The 25,751-nt window shown below is 40.3% G+C and overlaps 1 protein-coding gene, 1 non-coding gene and 1 pseudogene across 5 annotated transcripts in view; all 3 read right to left on the bottom strand.

Annotated features, from left to right (window-relative positions):
- Positions 1–8,756: 8,756 nt before the first annotated feature.
- LOC118881827 lies at positions 8,757–9,835 on the bottom strand (annotated as a pseudogene).
- A 455-nt stretch (positions 9,836–10,290) lies between these two features.
- TRNAG-UCC lies at positions 10,291–10,363 on the bottom strand. Its single transcript has one exon. It is a non-coding gene; the product is annotated as a tRNA-Gly (tRNA).
- Positions 10,364–16,157: 5,794 nt separating this feature from the next.
- DESI2 (desumoylating isopeptidase 2) overlaps positions 16,158–25,751 on the bottom strand; it is a 41,454-nt gene continuing 31,860 nt past the window's right edge. For all 4 annotated transcript variants that reach the window (XM_036855778.1, XM_036855763.1, XM_036855769.1 and 1 more), the window contains one exon: positions 16,158–19,560. In XM_036855778.1, coding sequence (XP_036711673.1) covers positions 19,327–19,560 — 234 coding nt within the window. In that variant the 3' untranslated portion in view covers positions 16,158–19,326. The remainder of the gene's footprint in view (positions 19,561–25,751) is intronic.

Genomic DNA, 25,751 nt, shown 5'->3' with positions numbered 1-25,751 from the left:
AACATGGAGATTCCTCTAAAAATTGAAAATACAACTACCAAATGATACAGCAATTCCACTCCTGGGTATTTATCTGAAGAAAACAAAAACACTAACTAGAAAATATATACGCACCTCTATGTTCATTGCAGCATTATTTACAATAGTCAAGAAATGGAAGCAACCCAAGCTTCCATCAATAGAAAAATTGAAAAAGAAAATGTGATACACACACACACACACACACACACACACACACACACAATGAAATATTACTCTGCCATAGAAAAGAATAAAATATTGCCATTTGCGACAACATGGCTAGACCTCGAGGGTACTATGCTAAGTGAAATAAGTCAGACAGAGAAAGACAAATACTGTATGATTTCACTAATATGTGGAATCTAAAAAATAAAACAAATGAACAAACATAACAAAGCAGAAACAAAGTTATAGATACAGAGAAAAAACAGGTGGTTGCTAGAGGGGAAGGGGATGGGGGATGAAAGAAATAGGTGAGGGAGATTAGGAGGTACAAATTTCAAGTTGCAAAATAAATGAGTCACAGGTATGAAATGTACAGTGCAGGGAATATAGTTGATAACCCTGTAATATATTTGTATGGTGGTATCGTAACTAGACTTATTGTGGTGATCATTTTGAAATGTATAGAAATATTGAATCACTAGGTCATGTACCAGGAGTTCCTACAGTGTTGTAAATCAATTATGCTTCAAAAACAAATAAACTCATATGGGACTTCCCTGGTGACACAGTGGTTAAGAATCCAGCTGTCAATGCAAGGGACATGGGTTCGAGCCCTTGTCCGGGAAGATCCCACATGCCGCGGAGCAACTAAGCCCATGAGCCACAACTACTGAGCCTGCTCTCTAGAGCCTGTGCTCCGCAACAAGAGAAACCACCACAATGAGAAGCCTGCACACCGCAATGAAGAGTAGGCCCTGCTCGCCGCAACTAGAGAAAGACCTTGCATAGAAATGAAGACCAAATGCAGCCAAAAAATAAATAAATTTATAAACAAAAATAAATAAATAAAAATGTTGAAAAATAAATAAATAAAAAGTATATGGGAGGATGTGTTATATGCAAATAGTATGTCATTAAAAAGAAAAAATTAAACTCATAGAAAAAGAGATCATATTGGTGGTTACCAGAGGCAGGGGGTGGGGGAACAGGGAATTGGATGAAGACAGTCAAAAGGTACCAACTTCCAGTTATAAGATAAATGAGTACTAGGGACATAATGTACAACATGGTGAATATAAACACTGCTGTATGTTTTATATGAATGTTGAGTATAAATTCTGAGTTCTCATCACACACAAAATTTTTCCTATTTCTTTAATTTTATATCTATTTGAGATGATGGATGTTCACTAAACTTATTGTGATAAACTTTTCATGTTGTATGTAAGTTAAATCATTATGCTGAACGTCTTAAACTTATACAGCGCTGTATGTCAATTATACCTCTATAAAACTGGAAGAAAAGAATTGATCATGCAGTAGGCTATTAAACCTTAACAACTTTCAAAGAATTAGTATACAGTCAACATTTTTGGACTACAATGCAATTAAATGGAAAATCAATAAAAGGTAATTAGAAAATTCTCAAAAACTCTCATGAGTTTGAAAATTAATGTACGTAATTCTAAAAAAACTTGTGGGTTAAAGAATAAATAATATTGCACATTACCAAACGTAAAATAGATAGCTAGTGGGAAGCAGCCACATAGCACAGGGAGATCAGCTCGGTGCTTTGTGTCCACTTAGAGGGGTGGGATAGGGAGGGTGGGAGGGAGACACAAGAGGGAGGAGATATGGGGATATATGTATACATATAGCTGATTCACTTTGTTATACAGCAGAAACTAATACACCGTTGTAAAGTGATTATACTCCAATAAAGATGTTTAAAAAAAAAGAATAAATAATATTGAAGACTAGAAACTATTCTGAACTAGATGATATCACCAATATTATGTAACCGAACCTGAGGAACACAATATTTTGAGGAAAATATATGATTTAAATTAGACAACAAGATTGTGAATTCTGAAAGTAGCTGAGAATTCATGAAAAACAAAGAATAGCATAATAAACCAAAAAAAAAAAAGCGAAAGAAGGAACATTAAAAAAAAAAAAAAAAAAAAAAAAAAAAAAAAAAAAAAGTAGGGCTTCCCTGGTGGCGCAGTGGTTGAGAATCTGCCTGCCAATGCAGGGGACACAGGTTCGAGCCCTGGTCTGGGAAGATCCCACATGCTGCGGAGCAACTGGGCCCGTGAGCCACAACTACTGAGCCTGCGCGTCTGGAGCCTGTGCTCCGCAACAAGAGAGGCCGCGATAGCAAGAGGCCCGCGCACCGTGATGAAGAGTGGCCCCCGCTTGCCACAACTAGAGAAAGCCCTCGCACAGAAACGAAGACCCAACGCAGCCATAAATAAATAAATTAAAAAAAAAAAAGTAGAAATTAATGACAGACAATATAGTCATATAAGAGAGTACAAATAAACCCTAAAGTTAATCTTTTGAAAAAGAAAAAAAAAACTTGTATAACGGAAAAACCAAACTGGCAGTACTGAAAGAGAAGGGTGGGGGAGGGGAGAGAGAGAAAAAAGAAAAAATATTAATAATAAAAAAGAGGACATAACTATATATCTAGAAGAAATTCAAATGGTAACAAAAGAATATTATGAACAATTTTATGTACTATATTTGAAAAAATAGATAAAATGGATAAATTCTTCCAAAAGTATAACTTACAAAAAATAGAATTGAGAAACAATTGAATATCTGAATAATCTTGTAATTATTAATGAAATTGAATCAATATATTTTAAAATATTCCCATGAAGAAATCATCAGGTCCAGTCAGCTTGACAGCCTAGTTCTACAAAACATGTAAGGAATTTATCATTCTGCTCATACACAGACTTTTCTAGAGAACAGAAGAAACTCTTCCTAATTCATTTTATAAGGCCAGCACAAGCTTGAATTCAAAACCAGACAAGGACATTTCAAGAAAGGAAAATTATATGACAATTTCACTCAGAATTTAGAATACCTATCTATCTACTTATCTATATATATACTTACCTACCTGTCTGTGCTCCTGTCTGTCTATCCTAAATCCAGCAACACGTTAAGAAGATATAATGACCAAGTTGGAAGTTGGGTTTAGGCCAGATGTGTAAGGAATGCAAAGTTTAAAATCAATTACTTAGAAAATCAATTAATGTAATTCACCTCATTAAGAAATTAAAAGAGACTTCTGATTCTGGCCATTATGGACTAATAAGGTTCCAACTTGCTCTCCTGCTGTAAGCAACTAAAAAATCGAATGTGAGATGTGGAACAACTGTTTTCAGACATTGGACACAGGCAGTGCAAGACTGTGATCCCTGAAGAGGGTAAAGGAAATAAGTGAGATGAACCTCACAACTGCCTTGCCTTTCTGCCTGTAGGCACCTTCTGGACCACAGTGTAAGGAGGGGGTTCCCAAGCAGAGCACGAGTCACTGAGTTGAGAAGATAGGGTTCAGAGTTCAGGAAGGCAGAAGATGCTGCAAGTTGTGGGACAGAGTTCTAGAGAGGATATAGTTACATAGAGAAAAGAGATCCAGCATTCTCCATAGGGGTCACCTTGAGACTTTGCTTGATACTAAGCAACAAAGAAGTGGGTGAAACTCCATGAATCTGGGCAAAGAATGACCTGGAAGCTTTAAGCTTAACAATTCCCAGAGCTCCACAGGACAGAGTCTGATCAGTCAGACTCGAAAGGCCTTGTTAATCATCTGGGGTACTCCATAGTGAGACCGGAAGAGCCACACCTTAATAGGAGGGCTAAACCACCCCTAGAGCATGGGCTACTACGAACTGGCCATAAAAGCTTACAAACAAGCCTCGGAAAGATCAAACTGATCTGCAAGTAATTTAATTACCAGCCAGAAAAAAAAACCCTCAACATCCTTTAAAACACAGACACTCAGCAATGTAACATTTGAAACATATAACATTCAATCAAAAAATATTATGTATGCCAATAAGCAGAAGAACGTGACCCACAACCAGAAGAAAAATCAGTCAATAAAAACAGACAGAATTTAAAAACAAACAAACCAGAAATGAAAGCTATGATAGAATTAGCAAATAAGGACTTTAATATAATTATTATAAATATGCTCAAGGACTTAAAGGAAAACGTGAACAGAATGAGGAGAGATGGAAGATTTCTGGAGACTAAAAAATATAATATACTAAATAAAAATTTCACTTACTGGGATTTATATCAGATTAAGCACTGCAGAAGAAAATATCAGTCAACATCAACACATAATAATAGAATAGAAGCTATTTGCACTAAAGCACACAGAGAAAAAAAGACTAGGAAAAAGATCAGAGCATTTGGCCATGTGACAATATCAAAGCATTCTAACGTATGTGTAATTGGAATTTCAGAAGGAGAAGAGAAAGAGTGGAGTGAGGGGAAGCACTGCAGAAAAAGTAGTTGAAGACATAATGACTAAAATTTTTCAAAATTTTGAAAACTACAAGAAAACTACTGTCTCACAGGAAATGTTAAAGGAATTCTTCATGTGAAAGGAAAATGATGTCAGATGAAAACTTGGATCTATACAAAGAACACTGGAAATGGTAAATATGTGGGTAGATTTAAAATATTTTTTGTCATTTAAAAGTTTCTTTAAAAGATAACCATTTTAAAGCAAAAACAATGACAAAGTATTGTGTGGTTTATAACATACATAGAACTAAAATGTATGAAAACTAGCACAGAGAACGGGAGAGAAAAAATTGAAGTATACTGTTTTAAGGTTCTAACAATATATGTGAAGTGGTATAATATTATTTGAGTGTAGACAGTGATGAGGTAATGATGCAAGTTGTGAACCATGAGCAACCACTAGACACAGAACAAAACAACACCCACAGACATATGAACCTAAAACCGCCCTAGAAAAATAATTTTTAAAAAACCCCAAAGACAGATTGCTAATAAAATAGATAAAATGGAATACTAAACTATGCTAAATAAATCCAAAAGGAGTCAGGAAAAAGGAATAAAGGAACAAAGAAAACACAGGACAAATGGTAAAAAAAAAAAGCTAAGTGGTAGATTTAGACGGAACCATATTGATAACTGCATTCCACGCGAAAGTCCAAGAGCTCCAATCTAAGAGATTGTCACACTGGGATAAAAATGCAAGATTCAATTATATGCTGTAGCTTTAAAAAAAACACCCACTTTAAATATAATGACACACAGATTGAAAATATAAAAGGATGGAAAAAGATAAAAAACATCATAAGAAAGTGTGGTTATATTAATACCAAAGTAGACTTCAGAGCAAGGAATATAACCAGGGATAAAGAAAGAGATTTTCATAATAATAAAGGGGTCAGTTCATTAAGAACATAATTCTAAATGTCTAGGCACCCAATAATAGAGCTTCAAAGTACTTGAAGCAAAACTTGACAAAAACTTGAAATGCCAAAAACTTTCATTTAAGATCAAGGAAACATTGTTTGAGAGGTCTTAGCCAAAGGCATAGAGATAAATAAATAACAGACAACATTAAAATTATATGGGTTTGAAAGGAAGAAACAGAACTGTCATTATTTGCAGATGATATAGTTGACTATGTAAAAAACTCCAAAGAATCTCAGATATATAATTAGAACTAGCAAGAGAGTTTTGCAAAATTGCTGGAAAAAAACTTTACCTATAAAAAAACAATTGCAGTCACAGGTAGGAGAAAATATTTGCAAAACAAATATCTGCTGAAGGACTGCTATTTAAAATATACAAAGAACTCTTAAAACTCAACAATAAGAAAACAAATAGCCCAATTAAAAAGTGGGCAAAAGATCTGAACAGTTATCTCATCAAACAAGATATCCAGATGGCAAATAAGCATTAAAGAGATGTTCAGTATCCTATGTCATTAGGGAATTGCAAATTAAAACAGTGAGATACCACTATACATCCATTTGAATGGTCAAAATCCAAAATACTGACAATGCCAAGCACTTACGAGGATGTGGAGCAACAGGAACTCTCATTTATTGTTGGTGGGAATGCAAAATGGTACAGCCACTTTGGAGAGTTTGGCAATTTCTTACAAAGCTAAACATATAATCCAGCAATCACGTATCTTGGTATGAACCCAAAGGATTTGAAAACTTAAGTCCACACGAAAACCTGCACATGAATGGTTATAGTAGCTTTATTTATAATTGCCAAAACTTGGAAGCCACCAAGATGTTTTTCAGTAGGTGAATGGAAACACAAACTATGGTACATCCATACAGTGGATATTATTCAGAAAAAAAAAAATGAGGTATCAAGCCATGATAAGACATGGAGGAACCTTAAATACATATTGCTAAGTGAAAGAAGCCAAGTCTGAAAAGACTACATATTGTATGATTCCAACTGCATGGCATTCTGGGAAAGACAAAAATAGAGAGACAGTAAAAACACCAGTGGTTTAGGGATTAGGGATGTGGGAAAAAGAATAAGTGGAGCACATGGGTCTTTTGAGGCAGTAAAATTATTCTGTGTGATGCTTCAATGGTGGATATGTGACATTATGCATTTGGTAAAACCCATAGAACTGTATAATAGCACAAGAGTGAGCCCTAATATAAATGGACTTTAGTTAATAATAATGTATTAACTGGTTCATCAATTCACAAATGTGCCACACTAAAGTAAGATGTTAATGGCAGGGGAAAGTGTGTGTGTGAGAGGCAGTATATGGGAACTCTTTGTTCTGATCAATTTTTCTATTAATTCAAATCTGTTTAAAAAAATAACATCTATCATTGTTTTAAAAAATGAAAAAAGTCCATTGCATTTTTACATATGAGGAACAATGAGTCCGAAAAATATAATTAAGAAATAAAAGATATCATTTACACTAGCAAGAAAAAAATATAAGGAACATAGGGATATAGCTAACAAAATACATGAAAGCCCTTTATGGAGAAAATTATAAAACTTTATTGAAGGACACTGAAGGTCAGTATACATGGAGTGATAGATCATGTTTTTGGATAAAGACAATATCATAAAGATATTGGTTCTTTACAAATTGATAAATTAATTCAATGAAATTCCAATAGGATTTGTGTGTGGGTATGTAACTTGAGAAGTTGATTCCAAAATATACATGGAAGAGTAAAGGGCCAAGAATAACCAAATAACTTCCAGAAGAAGATGGGGAAACTTACTTTACCACATACTGAGACTTACTATAAAGCCTTAGTAATTAAGACAGGGTATCATTAGTCTGGAGATAGTAAGTAGACCAATGGAACTAGAGAGCCCAGAAACAGACTCACATATATGTGGAAACTTGATTAATGGAAATGGAACTTGTAGGTCAGTGGGTAAATGGTAGACTATTCAATGTATTGTGTTAAGGCAAATAGTTACCTACATGGAAAAAAAGAAATAGATAACTCACACACACACACACACAAAATCAATTCTGGTTGGATTAAATTCTTAAATACAAAAAGCAAAGATTAAAATATTTAGAAGAAAACGTAGGAGAATATCTTTCCAATTTAGGCGGAGAGAGGAATTTCTTAGGATTAAAAAAATATTTACCAAAGAGAAAAATACTGATATTGCTGACTACTTTAAAATGAACTTGTTTATCAAAACATACTTTAGGACTTCCCTGGTGGTCTAGTGGTTGATACTCCATGCTTCCACTGCCACGGCACGGCCAAAAACAACCAACCAACCAAACAAACAAACAAAAAACACACTTTAAAGACAGTGAAAAGACAAATACCAAACTGGGAGAAAATCTTTGTAACACATAGAATTGTCAAAGAAGAGTAGTCAGAATATGTAAATATTTTCTACAAATCTGTAAGGAAAAGATAAATAACCTAACAGAAAAATAGGCTAAAGATAGGACAGACATTTCACAGAAAAAAAAAAAAAAGGCCCAGAAACATAGAAAGATTCTTAATCTTATTAATAGTCAGGAAAATGCAAATTAGATGCGCAGCTAGATGCCAATTTATGCCTACCAGACTGGCAAACATTAAAGAGTTAGTCAACATCAAGTCTAGACAAGGGTGTGGAGTAATGGGAATGAAAATCTTCTGCTGGTGGGATTGGAGAGTATTACAGCTACTTTGGAAAACAATTTTGATTACCCAATGTTGACAAGATGATACAAGGACTTTCAGATGATTTGTTAAATATTATAATATATCTAGCAGGGGCTTTGAGTTTTCCGTGATGCATGTAAGAGAAAAGTGTCATGATCCTCTTCTGATCTGTAAGAGAAGTTTTTTTCAAGCATCTATAACTTTTAGGAATACTGAGACAATTTACAACATTATAACATTATAATTAAGTCAGTGAATTAAGACAAGCAACCAAATACTGGTTTCTTTGGAGGTTATTTTCACATGGTGGTTATTTTCACAGGATGCGGCAACAATTTCTAAAGTCATAGGAGTCCAACAAGACCCTGCTGCTCTGAGTTGCAAATAGTGATGAAGAGTCACATGTGTCTACTTTACATGGGAGAACAGGACACATTCCGTTAAAAGTTTTGAACCAAACAAGCAGATTCTTTTTTTTTTTTTTCTTTGATAGAGTAGTTAGAGATCTGAAGTGATTTTACTTTTAATTCCTTCACTTTACGCCAATCATGAAATTTCACAGTGATTTCTGGGGTGGAAGAGGGAAGGTGATGTTGAGAATCATCAGGGCTGTGGTCCAGATGGCCCCAGGAGGTGTGGACCTCGCTGGGGCAGCTGGAAGAGCACCGACTGCCCAGCGGGAAGGTAGGTGATGTTCGGAGGGACAGCTGGTACGTGATGTCCTCCGAGGCCTCCAACTGGTGCAGCTCAATCAGGCGGTCGCCTGCAGTGGCAAGTGAGCTGGCTATCAGCTCCGCTGCCGTGAAATCGCCCTCCGCAGAGACGATGGCGGCTGTTTCCGCTGCTCAGCCTTTCCCATCACAAGTCTGGTCCTCTCTGCTTCCTGCTGAGCCATCTGTTTGGCTCCCACCACTTCTGTGAACTCCTTTCCGAAGGTCAGAGGTGTCAAGGGTTATGTCATCCAGGATGAGCCTAAAGGTGGCTGCTCGCTCCATGAGGTCATCGCTCACCTGCCAGCTCTCTCTGGCGATCAGTTCTCCAGCATCCAAACGAGCCACCACGGATTTGAGGATCTCTGTAGTGATGCACGGCAGCATGCGCTCATCATAGTCTTCTCTGATGCTGGTGAAGATTCGGGGAAGTGGCTAGTAACCGGCTGGAAGGGGATGTTGATATTCTGTACATCTTTGCTTCCGGTGATTACTGGCACGTTACGTGGTGGAGGGCGGTAAACAAAGGTAATTGGTTTCTGCACCCAAGGGATGAGAAAGTGAGTCCCTTTTCTTACAACAATGTCCTGCACTCCACAGAACGGGTCAAAGGTGATGGCTAGCTCTGTGCCCAGCATCGGTATTATACAAGGCAGAATTTGCCACGCCTCCTGCAACGGCTAAGGCCAGGCTGAACTTGCCGATGGACTCAAACGCTGTCTCCTTCTGCTGGACCCACTCACACCTTAGCAAGCCCTGGCTCCTCCCGGGCTCACCCCCTTCCCCTCCGACACGAGGCAGAGGCAGCTGATCCCCTACATTCTCACCTGCCAAGCAGATTCTTTGAACCACTTTTGTGATGTTGAGTATCGTCCTCCTAGCGGCTGTGAGGGAGCAGGGAACAGCTCTCACGTCTGAGTAATGAAAAAAATACTTTTCAAGCCCAGGCTCTGAAATTTCATTATATGACATTATAAGAAAATAGCCTGTGGAGCTCCGTTTGACTAGCAGATGGAGAGAAGGCTGAATAGGATTTTATTTAATGAAAGTGCAGTAAGAAGAATACATTGTTTTTTTCTAAAAATTAATAAAGTTGGATGTGCACATTCCCTCCAACTTTGCAGCTCCCCTCCCAGAGAAGCGGAAACCCTTCCATCTTCCCTCCAGCCTCACAGCTCCACCCGCAGAGTAACCCTTCCATCTGCAGCAGAAGGTATGCCTTACGATATTCATAGCCATAAATTGAAACAGGCCAAATGTCCATTAAAAGTCGAATATATAAATAAAACTGTGGTATATTTGTACAACAGAATACAGCAGTGAAAATGAACTATAATTGTACATATAAACATGCATGAATTAAAGAAATATGTAGAATTTTTAATTTTTTTTTTTTTGGCCATGCCATGCAACTTGCGGGATCTTAGTTCCCCAACCAGGGATCAAACCCGGGCCCCCTGCAGTGGAAGTGCAGAGTCCTAACCACTGGACTACCAGGGAATTCCAAAATATGTAGAAATTTTGTAAATCACAAGGGAATATATACAAAATGATTCCATTCATAAAAAGTTTTGAAATAGGTATAAGCAAATAATATACTACCTAGGGATACATCTGTGGGTATTAAAAACCATTAAAAAGAAAAAGCAAAGGAATGATTAACACAGAGTTCGGGATAGCAGTGGGGGGGAAGAGGAAGTGACTGGGGAGAGAGATGGTGCTTCTGAGGTCCTGCTTCATGTCCTATTTTTTAGGCTGGGTGTTGGGTACAGGAAGTGTTCGTTTCATTATTTTTCAGACTGTACATATACATCCTATATATTCTTTCATATATATGTGTGTGTGTATATATGTATGAAACATATATATGTAAACCAAAATGTTGTTTATAAGAGTGAATGAGACATGAAAGTGCATGAACTTTTGTTGTGGAGTGAAATCGGGAAATGTTGCCCTGCTTGGGATGAGGGAGTGAAGGGACAGTTTGTCTTGGGTTTTCGGTTTTGGCTGAGAAACCATGGAACATGTCTTATGCTGACATGTCTTATGCTGGAACATGTCTTATGATCCAGTGGAGAAAGGGAAATTGGTGTTTTGAAGGAGAGAAGGAATAATGTTGGAGCAAGTCCTTGAGAGATGAGAGAGGGTGAGATCTAGTGACAAAGGAAGGCTTGGCTTTTGAAAATAGTAAGGACGTTTTCCCACTGTAACACAGACAGTGACTCTGGGTACAAGCTCCAATGAGTATGTAGGTTGAAAAATTGGAAGCTGTGAGATAATAGTAAATATATGTCTTGGTCTTTGGCCCCAATTCCAAGCACAGAGCTCCTAGAACCTTTCCTTGTAAATTCCTAAGTGATAGGAGCCCCAGGAGCAGCTTTTGTTCTATTGAGGCCACTCTGGGTGGGTGCCTGATGGCTCCTGGTCTCCAGAAAGACTAAGCTACGATTAGAGGCTTGGAATTTCTACCACCCACCGATTCCCCCCCCCCACCCCCCGCCACTTCTCTAGAAGGGTGAGAGGGGCTGAAAATGGAGTTAATAATTGATCATCCCTGTGTGAAGAAGCCTCCAAAAAACCCCAACAGTATGAGGTGTGGAGAGTTTCCAGTGGCTGAACACATCCGCGTACCAGGAGGGCGATGCACCCCAACTCCACGGAGACAGAAGCTCCTGTGCCCGGGACGCTCTCAGACCTCGCCTTGTATTTTTCTTTACCTGGTTGTTCATTTGTATTTTTTTTATCATATCCTTTAATACACTGGTAAATGGAAGCGTTGCCCTGAGTTCTGTGAGCCTCTCTAGCAAATCAGACTCAAACTTGGGAACCTCCGATTTGTACCCAAGCTGGACCGAAATTGTGGGTAACCTGGGGCCGTACTACTAGTGTTTGGCATCTGAAGTGGGGGGCAGTCTTGTGGGACTGAGCGCTTAACCTGCGGGATCTGATGTCATCTCCAGGTAGATAGCGTCAGAATTAAGTTGTAGGTCAACCAGCTGGTGTCGTGGAGAACTGCTTGGTGTAGGGAAAATCCCCACACATCTGGTGAAGAAGTGTCACAAGTGAAGTGTTCTGTGTGACAGTAAAGGAGAAACACAAGGGAGGGAGAACTGGGTATTTTCCCCCATTACAGAGGTCAACTGCCTAAATTGTCTCTATTTTCAATGAAGCACAAAGTGAGGTTCTCAACTGAAATGCGTGTGGGGAACACGTGGGAGGTTTGAAGAGATAAAGTCTGAAGTGTCATCCAGGAGAGCAGCGAGCAGGCTTACAAGGGACCTGCAGGAAACCACGTGTGGTGCTGACAGACGGGAACGTTAAGATAAAACTGGTCAGCCCAGCCGTGTGACTTCACCCTAGCAACATTCAGCGGATCAGGCACGGGCACAGAGAGGTCTGGGTCTGAACAGGGCTGGGTTTGCCAGGCCATGAGATGAAGGGAGAAAAGGGCACAGAAGTGGAGGATCCTGAGAAGGAAACAGTTTAATTACTGACCGTGGAATTTAGGCTGAGAAGAAAAATGAAAGATGGGGCAGGGAGTAATATTAGTAAAACGAGGGCTGAATTTAGTGGATTTGGGGTCTTAATGCGGTCAAAGACTTGTCTCAGTGTGTGGGGTACTCAGGTGAGCTGGGAAGTTAGTGGTCAGAGATTACTTGAAACGGAGATTTTAGCAGAGGCGCAGTTACTGGTGACGACAAGTCTAAGGTTTGCGTGCTTGGCGGAAGTGAGGAGATCAGGAGCCTGAGACAGAGATGGTAGTACTCAACCCAGGATAGGGCTGCCTACCTCCTGGGGGCAATATGCGTGGGGACGTTTAATGTGGCCACGACTGTGGAGCGGGTAAAACGCTGGTAATTAGTGGACAGAGTGTAGAGATGCCACGTGTCTTGTAATGGGCAGGACTGTCTAGCACAAAGGATTGTCCTACCCTGATGGCAATAGAGCCCCAGCTGCGAAACACTGGGCTAGGGTATTGGATGGGTCACCTGCATGAATGCAGAGTCACTGATGAGAGGAAGAAGGTGGAGAGGAAGACAGAGGAGGAGAGGGAGAGCAGAAGAGAGCCACGAGGGAGCAGCTGGTAGAACTCGGTAGCGCGGTTTCAGTGGAGCCGGAGATTTGGAAGCAAAGAGGAATGGGAGACCGAGGGCACATACCCCGAGGGAGAGAGCACCACAGGGGAGAGCTGGGTTTCAAGAGAGGTCAAGAAGCATTTGAAAAAGTAGAGGCTATTGGGCATTTTCCTGTCACAGACGGGGAGTTCCAGAGGGTACATTGGAAGGTGGGCCAGTAAGGATGAGGAGGAGGGCTGGCCAAATGAGAGCGTGCCCAGAGTAGCTGGGGAAGAGGACCCGGGCACGGATACATCTGGTGATCTAAAGTAAAACATCAGGGCTGGCCGCGTGATGGCTGTAGCCTTGGTGGTCTCTCGCAGGAAGATGGATAATCAGTTCAAATTATGGTCCAGAATCCTTAGTGCACGGATCAGGGGCTTCTAGGTAACCATTCTTTGAAGTAACTCCAGAGGGTTCAAGTTTATCTTTCACATTTATGAGAGTACTCCTTGAATAATTTATATGGATTCAGTCAAACCCAGGAAAAATTTGGAAAATCCCACCACACCTCTATTGAAGTTTGGAGAAGATTCAGCTACCAGGTCCTTCAGACGTTCATGAGTCCAGGCTGCCTGACAGAGTCAAGTCACCTCATCCAGGAAATTCTGATTTCTGCTGGCAGAGTAGGCTGGAGCCACACAGAATTGAGTCCTGTGGGCTAGAGCAGTGCTTCTCAACCCTTAATGTACATGTGAATTGCCTGGAGGTCTTGTTAATATGCTGATTCTGACTCGGTGGGTCTGGACTGGACCCGGGTTCTCCACTGAAGAAAAGCAGTGTACTTGAGTGGAAAGAGTAGAAGCCTTGCAACTGGCTAGGTTCAAATATGGATTTTCCTTATGCTGTCTGTGCGTTCTTGGGCTACTAACCACTCAACTCCTTTGGTGTAAAGCAGGAATGACGTCATAGGCTGTTGTGATAATTAAATGAATAGCCCAAGGAGCACACAGCAGGGGCACTGCGGGAGGACTTCTCTTTCCCCTTTGTCTTGTCCACAAAACCCACTGCCTTTCCAGACTCAACGTGACACCTTTTCGTATTCGTGGGCATACTGGCCTTCTGTGGTGTGTCAGCTGCCTGCGAGGGCAGCTCTGTGGTGCCCACTCATTGACGCCAGTGGGAGAGGAAGGCACACGAGTCTTCTTCTATCTTTGATTAGGGCCAAGCTGGCTGCCCTGGCTCACCTTAGCCTTTCTTTTTTCAGTTTTGTAATCGGAAAATCCCAGTCCCTATTTGGGTGGATAATCACTGGCCACCAAGACTAAGGGTCCTAGACGGACCGAATGGCTTTTCCTTGTCTAATTTTTTCACTGCCCTGCCCAGTACATATTCCTTTTCCAGTGTGGAGTGCCTAGAGCAGGCCTCCCACCGTCCCTCTGTGGAGTCTGGCTTAGTGACTTTGCTAACTTTACCCCTGAGTCCACCTGCCTGCAAGGCTGTAAGGACAGCCTGGTGAGGCCTGTGGCTTCCTCTGCGTGGCTGCAGCTTCAGAAGCACCTGAAGGTTGCCCAGGCACTAAATCCCACTAATCACCGGGAGTTAGGGGTGTGAAGGAAACAGCCTGGCGGTCAATGGCTCCCCTGAGGCCCACTAAGGCCACGAGTGTTTCGTAGAACCAGGCAATTATTTCTGAGTGAAGGGGTCCCGGGGTCAGGAAGATCAATGTAGATGGCTCTACGCCACTCCTCAACAGCCCGGGGGCGGTACATTCTTGATTGGGTCCACGAAGCCCTCCCAGTGAGGGCAGGGCTGCAGGGCACAGGGGCGCCCATCTAGCCTTTGGAAATGAATGCCTCCCTCACCGAGCTGGGATTGAGAGGAGGCCTTGCTTAACCTTAGCTTTTCCTTTGGCCTTGACAAGATGGACTCTTCACGCTTCCCAGTGTAGGAACAAGGTATGATCCTCTTTGGGAGGATTTTCCTTTTGGGGAAAGGATCAAAGGGACAAGCTTGAGAGGGGGCTCAGCAGTTCTCTGGGTTTAGAATCCATAAGGAAATAAGTAGCTGCCTGCCTCTAATCTACCTCTTGGAATGCAAAGCACGGAGCCACTCATCTTTATTAGCATGTGGACTTCTGCACACTTAGAACAAGGTCCGTATCTGGGTGATAAGGAGAACTTCAGGAGCAGATTATAATGGGAAAGAAAAAACCATTGTCCCTCAGTATATTTGGTATCCTTTCTACAGGTAAAACCAGTTGCTTTACCAGATTTGAGTTGGTGATCAACTTGCTATAGTGTATCAAAAACCTATTTAGACTGGGGGGAAAATTCCCCTTTGGCTCCTGTCCTTGAGAACAAATGAGTTGTAGACCATTCCTACTTAGCAGAGAGTGGACAGGCACTGACAGACCACAAATGACCTCCATTATTTTTTAATAATACTTAATCCAAGAGAGGTCTTTTGAGTTTGTGGAGGGAAGTATTACTTGGCTAGGTACCAAAAGGCCAATGGAGACGGGGGAAGGGTCAGGTTGGAGGTGCAAAGCAGCATAGGTTTGTAGAAAACGAGGTGCACAGTCACCCAGGCTCCTGCTCGCTCGACGCTTCTAGATGGGGAGAGTGTGTGCACGAGCAGTGGGGGCAATTCCCCTGCAGGTCTCTCCCCTGCGATCCTGGCGGAGAGAAGAGGGCATGTTCTCCCTTCCCAGCCTTGTCTCCATCCCCCAGAAGCTGGGGCTGGCACCGCTGCCTGGGAGCAGGTGTGGTTATGCTGACAGTTAAGGACTTGGCCCGTGGACCTGAGCTCGAGGGGAATACATGAGAATAAACGTACGTGCAAATACAAGAGAAATGTATGCTGGAGAAGGGCGGACTATGTTTCTGCAGAGCAGATGGGATTCTTGGGTTTCAAAAATAATCTCCCTATTGGGCGTAAGACAGACTACAAGGACGTACTATACGACACAGGGAATAAAGCCAATATTCTGTAATAACTGTAAATGGAGTGTAACCTTTAAAACTGTATAAAAATAAAAACTATCAAACAAACGTACCCTTCCCCAACACAAATATATAACATTTGCAGTCTCCTGGAGGTCAAAAAGCACTAGAAAACATTTCTTATAAAAGTATTTTTTTAATAAATTGATGTATTTCAATGTTGTTAACATGATAGCCCAATGCTATATCAAGGTAGCAAAAGTGAAGATTCCTGGTATTTTTTTTTTTTTATATAAACACTATGAATGACAGTACATTTGCATTCAACTTCACAAGAAATTATCCTCAGGTTCATGAAGATTCTTGAACAGCTGTAACACCTTTCAAACAGTGAAGATGTGTATTGACTGAGGAGACAATGAAAGTCTAATGACTGAGCTGCACTCTAAACCATACTGAAGGAAAGGGGTACAATGGCAGTATGGCCAGCTTGCTGGACAAAACCCAAGCCTTTTAAACTTAGTCACTGAAAGAAAATACAACATGTATCAAAATTACAGAATATCTTATAGAAATGGACCCATTAGAAGACACACAGATTAGAACCCTGAAGCAGTGAATGAGTTTCTACCCGCTCTGTGATGGAAAGGAGCCATGGATATAGAGTCCCACAGCTGTCTGTAGGGTTGAATCTCCTCATACACACAATGCTATCAACTGGTGAAAACCGGAATTCCCTGCTATGTACAAATGCTGGTGAAGGTAACTTGCACTATTGCTGTGGGTCAGAACAATAGTGGGCTGGATTTCAGGCATCAAGTGGAGGCTCTCTTTACTGCTGTTATCACTCACTGCCTTCTACCATGCAACAGGCCACACTTTCCAAAGCTGATGCCCCTTTCTTAGGGTTGAAAGAAAGAAAAAACAAAACCCAAGGGCACTGAAAACAAACAGTAGAAACCAGCAGCTTCTGACCCTCTTAACACTATATTACTGTCCAACCCACAATGAGAAATGTGTTTCGCTTGGTTACAACTGCGAAGAGAATATCTGATGCCATCATATCACATGTATCTTAATGACCGGATTTTTCATACAGGATTTTTCTTAACAGAGGTCAGGTTGAGAACAAGATTCTTTTCCTCCAAGGGCAAGGGAAAGCTGGTGAAATGCTAGTTAACTGAATTCATCCTCAATTTTGAACTGTAGTGGACAAACTGACTTAAATGAGATTTTCTAAAGTAAAGACATTTCTTTATTTCTCAACCTCAAGTACCATTAGACTGCAAGCAATCTCACGTCCAGAATTTTATCCGGTGGTTCTATGATAATTGGCCTCAGGCCATTATTTATTTTTACTAGGACCTTAACACTATTTTTAAACTCCAAATGCTGCAGATGAAAGTCAATACAACAAAATAACAATAAAATCATTTGTGTGCTGAAGTGCTGGATTCTGGATAAGCAAAGGTGGAAGGCTCCTGGCTACTCGCCAAGAAGTGCCTAAATAATGGCCACTCCTTCATGTGTGTCTGTAGCACAGATTTAAACTCATGTCTATTTGAATGGATTAGAAAAAACTGGAATCCACCACATTATTAAAAACAAAAATCCCAAGCAAGCGGCATCAAACATTTTTCACTAACCTGGGTTTTAGTGACAGGACTCTTCTTTGAGTGAACTGATTCACTGTCAGAGTCTGCGCATTTTATTCTAAATCTCATTTTTAGACCTGAATCAGGTCAACTTTTCATAAAGATCATAGATTCCTGTCACATCTCTTAAAACAAGTGCTCTGCCCACCCCCTAAAGAACTGAGAATAATTTGTAAAAGCTTTCCTCTCCAGCAACAGAACAGTCAAAAGCATAAATTAGGTTAAGTGGCTTCATTTTCCTCAGGTCAAACCCAAGGTTTATTTTCCCTATGAACAGGGTGTGCTTAATTTGATAAAATGACTCAAAATCAGCTTATGGAAAAGTTAAAAATGTAGTGTACTGAAAGATATGTATCCTTACAAAGAGCAATAGCAAACAATCCAATCTAGAAGTTTAAATAAAAGTAGATGATTTAAAAACTAACGATATATATATAAAGCTGAAGTCACTGCCTTGGATAATTTATACACTGCATCCAATATTTTATGTAGAACATTCATTCTTAAGGCAGAAAAATTGAATTTGACATGTAATGACTTGGCTCTTACATCCAAGGGTCAAACTGGGAGTAGACTCGAGCAGACAGATTCCTTGCTAATGAGGACTTATCTGTGGTGACAATTTCATTCTTCGAGTAGGTTATGTAAGAGACATACATTTGAGAGAACAGAAAAAGATGAATAAGACACATAAATATGAGTTTTCAACAAGAGGTAATGAGACTAAGCTCTCTATTATGAGGTGAAACTACTCCCATAACAAACTAACAAACTCCAACATACTCTTTCTGGTATGGTACATAAAATGTTTAAAATATCAAAGTATTAACTTTTTGGAGAGTGTTACTTTAGACTCTAGTTTTCAAGGTGTAGTATAAAAGGTAGCCTGAATAGTTAAAAGCAGTTGAATGTCAACTCACACTGCTACTCTGAAGGCTACCACTTAGGATATTCCTGCCCCACAAACAAAATCCTGTGCAGGGAGGATATCAATATATATTAAAATAAAAATGAAGCCCCCAACACATGTGCAAAAACACTTGTTACTAGTAAGAATACCTTTAACGAGAAACATCTTACTTACAGAATCAGAGGCATCAAAGCCAGACTGACACGAGAGTATACCACCCCGTGGAGGTGGACGGATATTTGGGATGAAAGCCACTGTTCGGTGGAAACCTCAGGAGCTGTACCACTCGGAGTGGAGGGAGTGCTGAGTGCCCAGGGTCGGGCACCTCTCACACAGATCAAGGTCCCAAGCCCTCAGGGCTGTGTGTGCCCCTTCACCTCGGTGCATCCTGGTACCAACACGGTAACAAAAACAAACACAAACCTAAAAGATAATTCTTAAGCAGGTGATGGTGACTATAATTGTGTAAGTACCTTCTCGTGTGCCTATTATTTATGCCGAAGCTCGGGCAATTGTCAGAAGTGTACAAAGATTACCTGCCTAATTTTTGAAGACATGAAGATTTTCTTCTTTCATGGTGGCAGGAGTCCATGCAAGATTTGTAAACAGCGATACAAAATACTGTAAACATAACTTAACAGAGCTTATATAAAACAGAAGTAAATCCAAATTTACAAGTGGGTAAAAAAGACAGAGGGAAGCTTCATACAAAGTTCTCCCTCCTGCGCCAAGTGATTTTTTTTTTTGATTACAAATATAATCCTGAGCTGAAAAACTGGGATTTGGGGGAGAGCCATCTTTGCATACAAAATATCCAAAGGACGTTTTTACTCTTTTACTCTTCTCTAGTGATATTCAACTGCCAGAGACAGTTCTGAAGGTGTGACTCTGGAGACATTTACAGTTTAGTGTGGCGCCCGGGCCTGGAGCCTGCGGCAGTGCTGCCCATGGAGGCGGAGGCTGCAGCATCCTCCGCTTCCTCCAGTTCGTCCTGGAGCTCCTGGCTGACGCTAGACTGCAGGGCTGCGGGAGTGAGCCACTCCTTCGGGAGGCAACTCTGGAGAAAGGGTATACAGGAGCTGAAGTAGGCAAGCCGATTGATCCAGCGAGGAATCTCTTTCCCACAAAGAATCTACAGGAGAAAGAGTGCAGCATTAGGTGAGAGGTTAGGGTTATCTGGTCAGCTGCCAAGGAGTGGAGGGTCGGGGAGGGATGCGGATATACAAAAAGGCCACTGCACGTTAGCCTTTGGTGCTGTTACTTCCGGCCTTTGATGACAAGCAGCTCCCTAACTCGGAAGCCTGGGGTCCCCCTACTGTCAGCTCCATCCCTTCCCTTCTGAAGAACTTTGTTAAGCTGCTTACTTTTTACATCTATAAAATCAAGCTAATTCCGTCTGGCTCCTTTCTTTCTTTGGTCTTTGTAACTGCTTTGAGAAGCATGTAAAAGTATTTTGAACACACAGAAGACTTGTTAATACAAGATATTATTCAAGTAACAGAAGCTCCAGGCAGTTCTCCCCCTTATCCTGTTCTCAGGACTTGTAAGCCCCCTCTCTTCCCAACTGCAAATAATAAGAACTAGGTCTTTTATAATACACTAACCTTACTCTTTATTTATCCTCCTTCCCTTCTGCAGTCAAAACCAGGCTTAACTAATCCATGCTTTACTGTCCCTGTGGTGTTTTTGCCTCCAATCATGTCAAAGATTATAATCACTATAATTATGATCTGGAAGTACCATCTATTTTAGCTTAGTTGGTTTCAAAGTATCTTACATCCAAAAATTAGCTAAAATGTAAATAAGCTGGCACCTGTAATCAAGCAATGTAACTTTTCTCCCTAAAGGTTTAGCCCTATGCCTTAAGGGCTACATTTAAATACTATGTCTCTGTCTTAACTACAGGGCTAGGCAGTGGTCTCAATGGAGGGAAGGTGGCATGTTTTGATCATTTTTGATTACCCGGCCTGGAAGCACAGAGAGGTAGACAGTACTTAAAAATACCTGAAGAATGTGAATGAATTAGATTTGGGGGAAAGCTGAGCAATGACATTATACCATTCCTATCTGTCTATTCTAAAAAACACAGGCAAACAAGTATTACATTATATTTTACACCCAAGACATAATTGGGGATATATGTATATTTGAAGGTTACCACAGAGTGGTGACTAGGAATAGTTAGGTTAATGTAATAAGCCATTGTTGACTATCCAGCAGCTGTTTTCTTCATTCTCCTTCCTAAATCCTGATTTTATTCAGTAATCTACCTTCCTCCATATATCAATGTGCTTCATAGGAAGCTGACTTCATCCCAATACCTGCAGGTGGCTTGATTAACCTAAAACAGAGGTCTGTAAACTAAAGCCACCTGTTTTTATAGGTAAAATTTTATTGCAACACAGCCATGCCCCTTCATTTTTTTTTATGGCCTACAGTTCTTGGGCTACCATGGCAGAGTGGAGTCCAGGAATAGTCCACAAGCCTAAAATAGTTACTACATGGCTCTTTCAGAAAAAGTGTGCAGATCCGTGATCAAGCCAATGTCTTTTAAACTTTGAGTCAAGATCCTTTAGTAGCTTTGGCATTGTAACTTGAATTCTTAAAATGAAATAGACTGTAGATACTAGGGTAATTGTGACACTTGTTTTAGTTATGTGTACATATCTGGATCATGATGTAAAATATATTTCTTACTGTAGGTAGTGGTCAAAAAATATTTGATTCATATAACAAAGTTACTTTTGCATTTAAGCTTCACTTTGGTAATCCCTCTTTCTAGGAATTTATTCCAGAGACACACTGGCAAAAATATGAAAAAAGGTATGCACAGAGTTATTCATTACAGCACTTTTTTGTAGGCTAAAAATAGCCCAAATGTCATTAATAGGAAACTGACTGAATACATTTTGGCACAAACAAGGAGGACCATTTAGCTGTGAAAAGAAATGAGGACTATCTCTATATACTGTTACAGAATAAACTCCATGATATAATGTGAAGTTAAAAAAACAAAGTAAAGTGTGTGTAGGATGCCTCCCAAATATAACGGTGGACAGGAACAGAGTAAGTTATAGACATTCCCATTCTAAAAGGGAGAACATGGAAGGAAGAAAGGAATCATTAGCCCCAAGCAATTTCCTTTTATAAATTTATTGTATTATTTATTTTTGGCTGCACTGGGTCTTCGTTGCTGCGCGCGGGCTTTCTCTAGTTGCGGCGAGCGGGGGCTACTCTTCCTTGCGTTGTGCGGGCTTCTCACTGCGGTGGCTTCTCTTGTTGCGGAGCACGGGCTCTAGAGCGCAGGCTCAGTAGTTGTGGCACACGGGCTTAGGTGCTCCGAGGCATGTGGGATCTTCCCGGACCAGGGATGGAACCCGTGTCCCCTGCATTGGCAAGCAGATTCTTAACCACTGCACCACCAGGGAAGCCCCCCAAGCAATTTCAAAATCTGACTGGGCAACCTCCATTAGGTTTCAAGGCCTGGGACTAATCCTCTGTGGCCCTCAGTTCTGTCGTCTGGGCCCTTGAAACTACCCTTTTTCGCCAGGCTGTTTACTGCCTGTGAAATTTGGGAATCCAACAGTCATCTTTCATTTTGTCCTCTTTCAGTCCAAGCCGGCAGTGTTTCTGCTAATATAACATCCTCAAAAATGTTGAGTCTCCTGTGGGATTCACTCTATTAGATAAGAGGTTCCTCTACAGATCTTTCTTGGAAAATCCCATTTCTATTCCTGATTTCCACTGAGATGGTTGAGAGGATCCACGAGTCACATGTTTAATCTCTTCAGCAGCAGCAAAAGGTTATCCAGTCACACCCTTGGCCTTCTCTCCACAATATGCTTTCCTAACAGTAAAGCCCTCTGCTATGTTAATTTTTCTCTGTACAGCACAGGAACCAATTCTTTCTTTGAAGACTGTTAAGTAACGGAAAAGAATCAAGACATCTATCCTACCTTTCCTATGTGGACTGAACCTCACGGTAACTAGGGGGTATGGCCTTTATTTATCCTGATTCAAACAAACTGTTAAAAAATTATGACAATTGGAAAAATTTCAACATTGTATATTTGCATTATATTAAGGAATGCATGTTAATTTTTTTTAGGTTGATAATATTTGTAGTTATGTTAAAAAAGTCTTTATCTTCGGAGCTACAAAGTAAACTATGTACAACTGAAATGAAATAACACCTGGGATTTGTTTCAAAGTAATCTAGGGATCAGAGTGTTATTTCGGAGTGGGCATTTATAGATGAAACAAAATTAGCCATGAGTTGATAACTTTTGAAGCTAAGTGATATGTATATCAGGCTCATTATACTATTCACTCTACTTTTATTCAGGTTTGGAATTTCCCACTGAAAATATTAATTTACAGAAGGTATTCAGGCCAGTGGCATTTAGTAACGGCAATGCCATTCTTCTTGCTAGTGACTGGTTTAGAAATGGCATTCGACCCAAATCTGGCCATGAAATATGACCTGCTTTGGAAAGGGTGGGAGGTTCTGGAAAAAGTCTCAGTTTCTCTGAGAGAAGTAATGGGAGAGACAGAGCTTTCTTTTTTCTCTTGATGTTGGTCTATCAGGATATGGTGCCTAAAATTGTTGCAACTACCTGAAAACCATAAAAGGAGCTAGCCTGAGGGCAGAGCCAACCTAACACCCTAAGGATGGCAGCTCAGAGAGATAAAAAGACCTTAGGCCACTGATGACACACACAGTTGAGACACTGACCATACTGACATGGAGCCCACCTTATCCTGGACTTCTTGTTTTGTGAGATAAAATATTTCCTCATTGTTTAAGTCAATCTGAATCAGATTCGAATGCATCTGACCTGTAGTGTAGGGGCTGGGAAACCTTATCTATAAAGAGCCAAACAGTAAATATTTTAGGCTCCACAGACCATTTGGTTTCTGATACAATTACTCAACTCTGCTGCTGCAGCCTGTAAGCAGTAAAGATGATAGGTTAAAAAAATGAGTACGGATGTGTTCCAGTCAGATTTTAATGGATACTGAAATGTGAATTTCATATAATTTATACATGTAACTATATATTCTTCTTTTGACCTTTTCCCAATGGTTTAAAGATGTAAAAATTGGGACTTCCCTGGTGGCGTAGTGGTTGAGAATCCGCCTGCCAATGCAGGGGACACGGGTTCGAGCCCTGGTCCGGGAAGATCCCACATGCCATGGAGCAACTAAGCCCGTGCGCCACAACTACTGAGCCTGCGCTCTAGAGCCCGCGAGCCACAACTACTGAAGCCCACGCGCCTAGAGCCTGTGCTCCACAACAAGAGAAGCCACCGCAATGAGAAGACTGCGCACTGCAATGAAAAGTAGCCCCCGCTCACCACAACTAGAGAAAGCCCGCACGCAGCAACGAAGACCCAATGCAGCCAAAAATAAATAAACAAATAAATAAATAATTTAATTAATTAAAAAAAAGTAAAAACCATCTTTAGCTTGCAGGCTGTACAAAAACAGGTGGTAGGCTGGTATTGTTGTGCAGGTTGTAGTGGTTTGCTAATCCTTGTTGTAGAGAAGCATCTGAAATGATAACTATGATGCTTCTTAGAATTTCTGGAACAATTCTGAATAACAGAGTACATATATCAACAATCATTTATAATTAGCTATGGTTTTCTATCTGCAACTGGTTATACGACACATGTAGAAACTATGTTGTCAGAGATGTAGACGCACATTAGATTTAATAACTTTTTAAGAGTGCCTAACATTAAATTTTTTTGCCTTGATTATTTGGGGTTTACTAAAAATAGTCCCTTACCTCCTTCACTATCCAGAATTCTAGTCTCAGTTGTCACTAACAAGCTGGCTAGCCTAGGCTAAGTCCCCTAACTTCTGAGTCTCAGTTTCTTTAACAATTCAGCACTCACACGGGTGAAAGCATGAAAACTGTGACCTAAAAAGACGGCTCCAGGGACATCTAGAATTGTTCTTCAGGCACTCAACTCCAATATGGTTTTAGGGTTATACCAGGGCTGAGGTGGTGTTACAGATGCTCAATAAAGCTAATAATTTATTTGGGAGAGAGGATAAATTGGAACCAGAGGAAGTAACGATAAAATATAACAAGCACTGAACTAAGCAGTCTGGGTCTAATCTGAGTCCTCCACAATCTTGGTAAGTCATTTCCCCAATCAGGGCCTGTTACTTAGTCTATAAAATGAGGAGACTAGATTAGATGCTGTCTAAAATCTTTGCTAATTTTAACATTTTATGGATCTTTGAATGTATTTCCTATAAATGTAATGTCTAGGGTCAAGAAAGCTTAGAACTACCTTCTCTCTTCCTTGAAAATCAACTTGGTCACCTCTGCGGTATCAATGCAACCACTAGACTAGTGGGTGCTTCTGCAACGGTTATGAATCATCTGGGATCATGTGAAAATGAAGATTCTGATTCAGTACATCTATGGTGGGGCAGAGATGATGTATATCTTACAAATTCCTATGTGATGCTAATGCCGCCGGTCCTCAAGAAATAACTTGAGAAGCACAGCAGAAGTCTGCTGTAGTCCTGTCTGAAACCTATGCTGTGGAAGCCATGAGGGCAGTGAAAAGGGCCAGGTAGCTAAGCAGCTCTGCAGAGGAGGTCACTGAAGCAGCAGCTCATTTTCTCTTTTACACATTTCACAATTTCTGTGGTACCTGATGTGGCTTCTGCAACCATCTGCTAAGGGTCAGAAAGCTGGGAAGCTGTTTCAAGTGCTATTTAATTCTCCAGACCTTATTTTATAATCTTTTGCTTTCTTCCCGTCATTTTCTTTTTTAAAGTCCTTTCATTTGGATCTACTTTTGGTTTTCTGCTTGGCATTCAAGAACTGGGAAGGCAAATAAGTGCGTGTGTGATAAACTGGCAGAGTAAAATTTCAAGACAGGAGAAATGAATTACTTATTAATAAGTAAGAGCCAGAAAAATTTCAAGTTGGCAACTAAAATTTAGGAAAAGAGAAATCATAGTGGCTAAGAAGCAGAAGTCACTTAAGCATTAATTTTTAAAATTTTTTATTATTTTTATTTTTTTCTTCCCCAACCCCCTAGGCATTAATTTTTAAGTGCAAATATAAGATTGTGATGAAACAAATTAGAATAAGAGACCCGTTATTGTATTCACTCTACTCACTGCAAAGTCATGAACAGAATTACAGTTTAAAACTGTGCTGACTCTAAAGTTACCAACTTTGGAAAGGTCACTCATATAAAAGAAATATTCACATAAAAGAAATAAAATACCATGTATTACACAACATAAATAATCAGAAAAAAAATAATTGATTAAATATAGTGGGACAGT

Source organism: Balaenoptera musculus, chromosome 1 (assembly GCF_009873245.2).
Source record: "Balaenoptera musculus isolate JJ_BM4_2016_0621 chromosome 1, mBalMus1.pri.v3, whole genome shotgun sequence".
Taxonomy (NCBI): Eukaryota; Metazoa; Chordata; class Mammalia; order Artiodactyla; family Balaenopteridae; genus Balaenoptera; species Balaenoptera musculus.
This window is presented reverse-complemented; position numbering and strand designations above follow the sequence as displayed.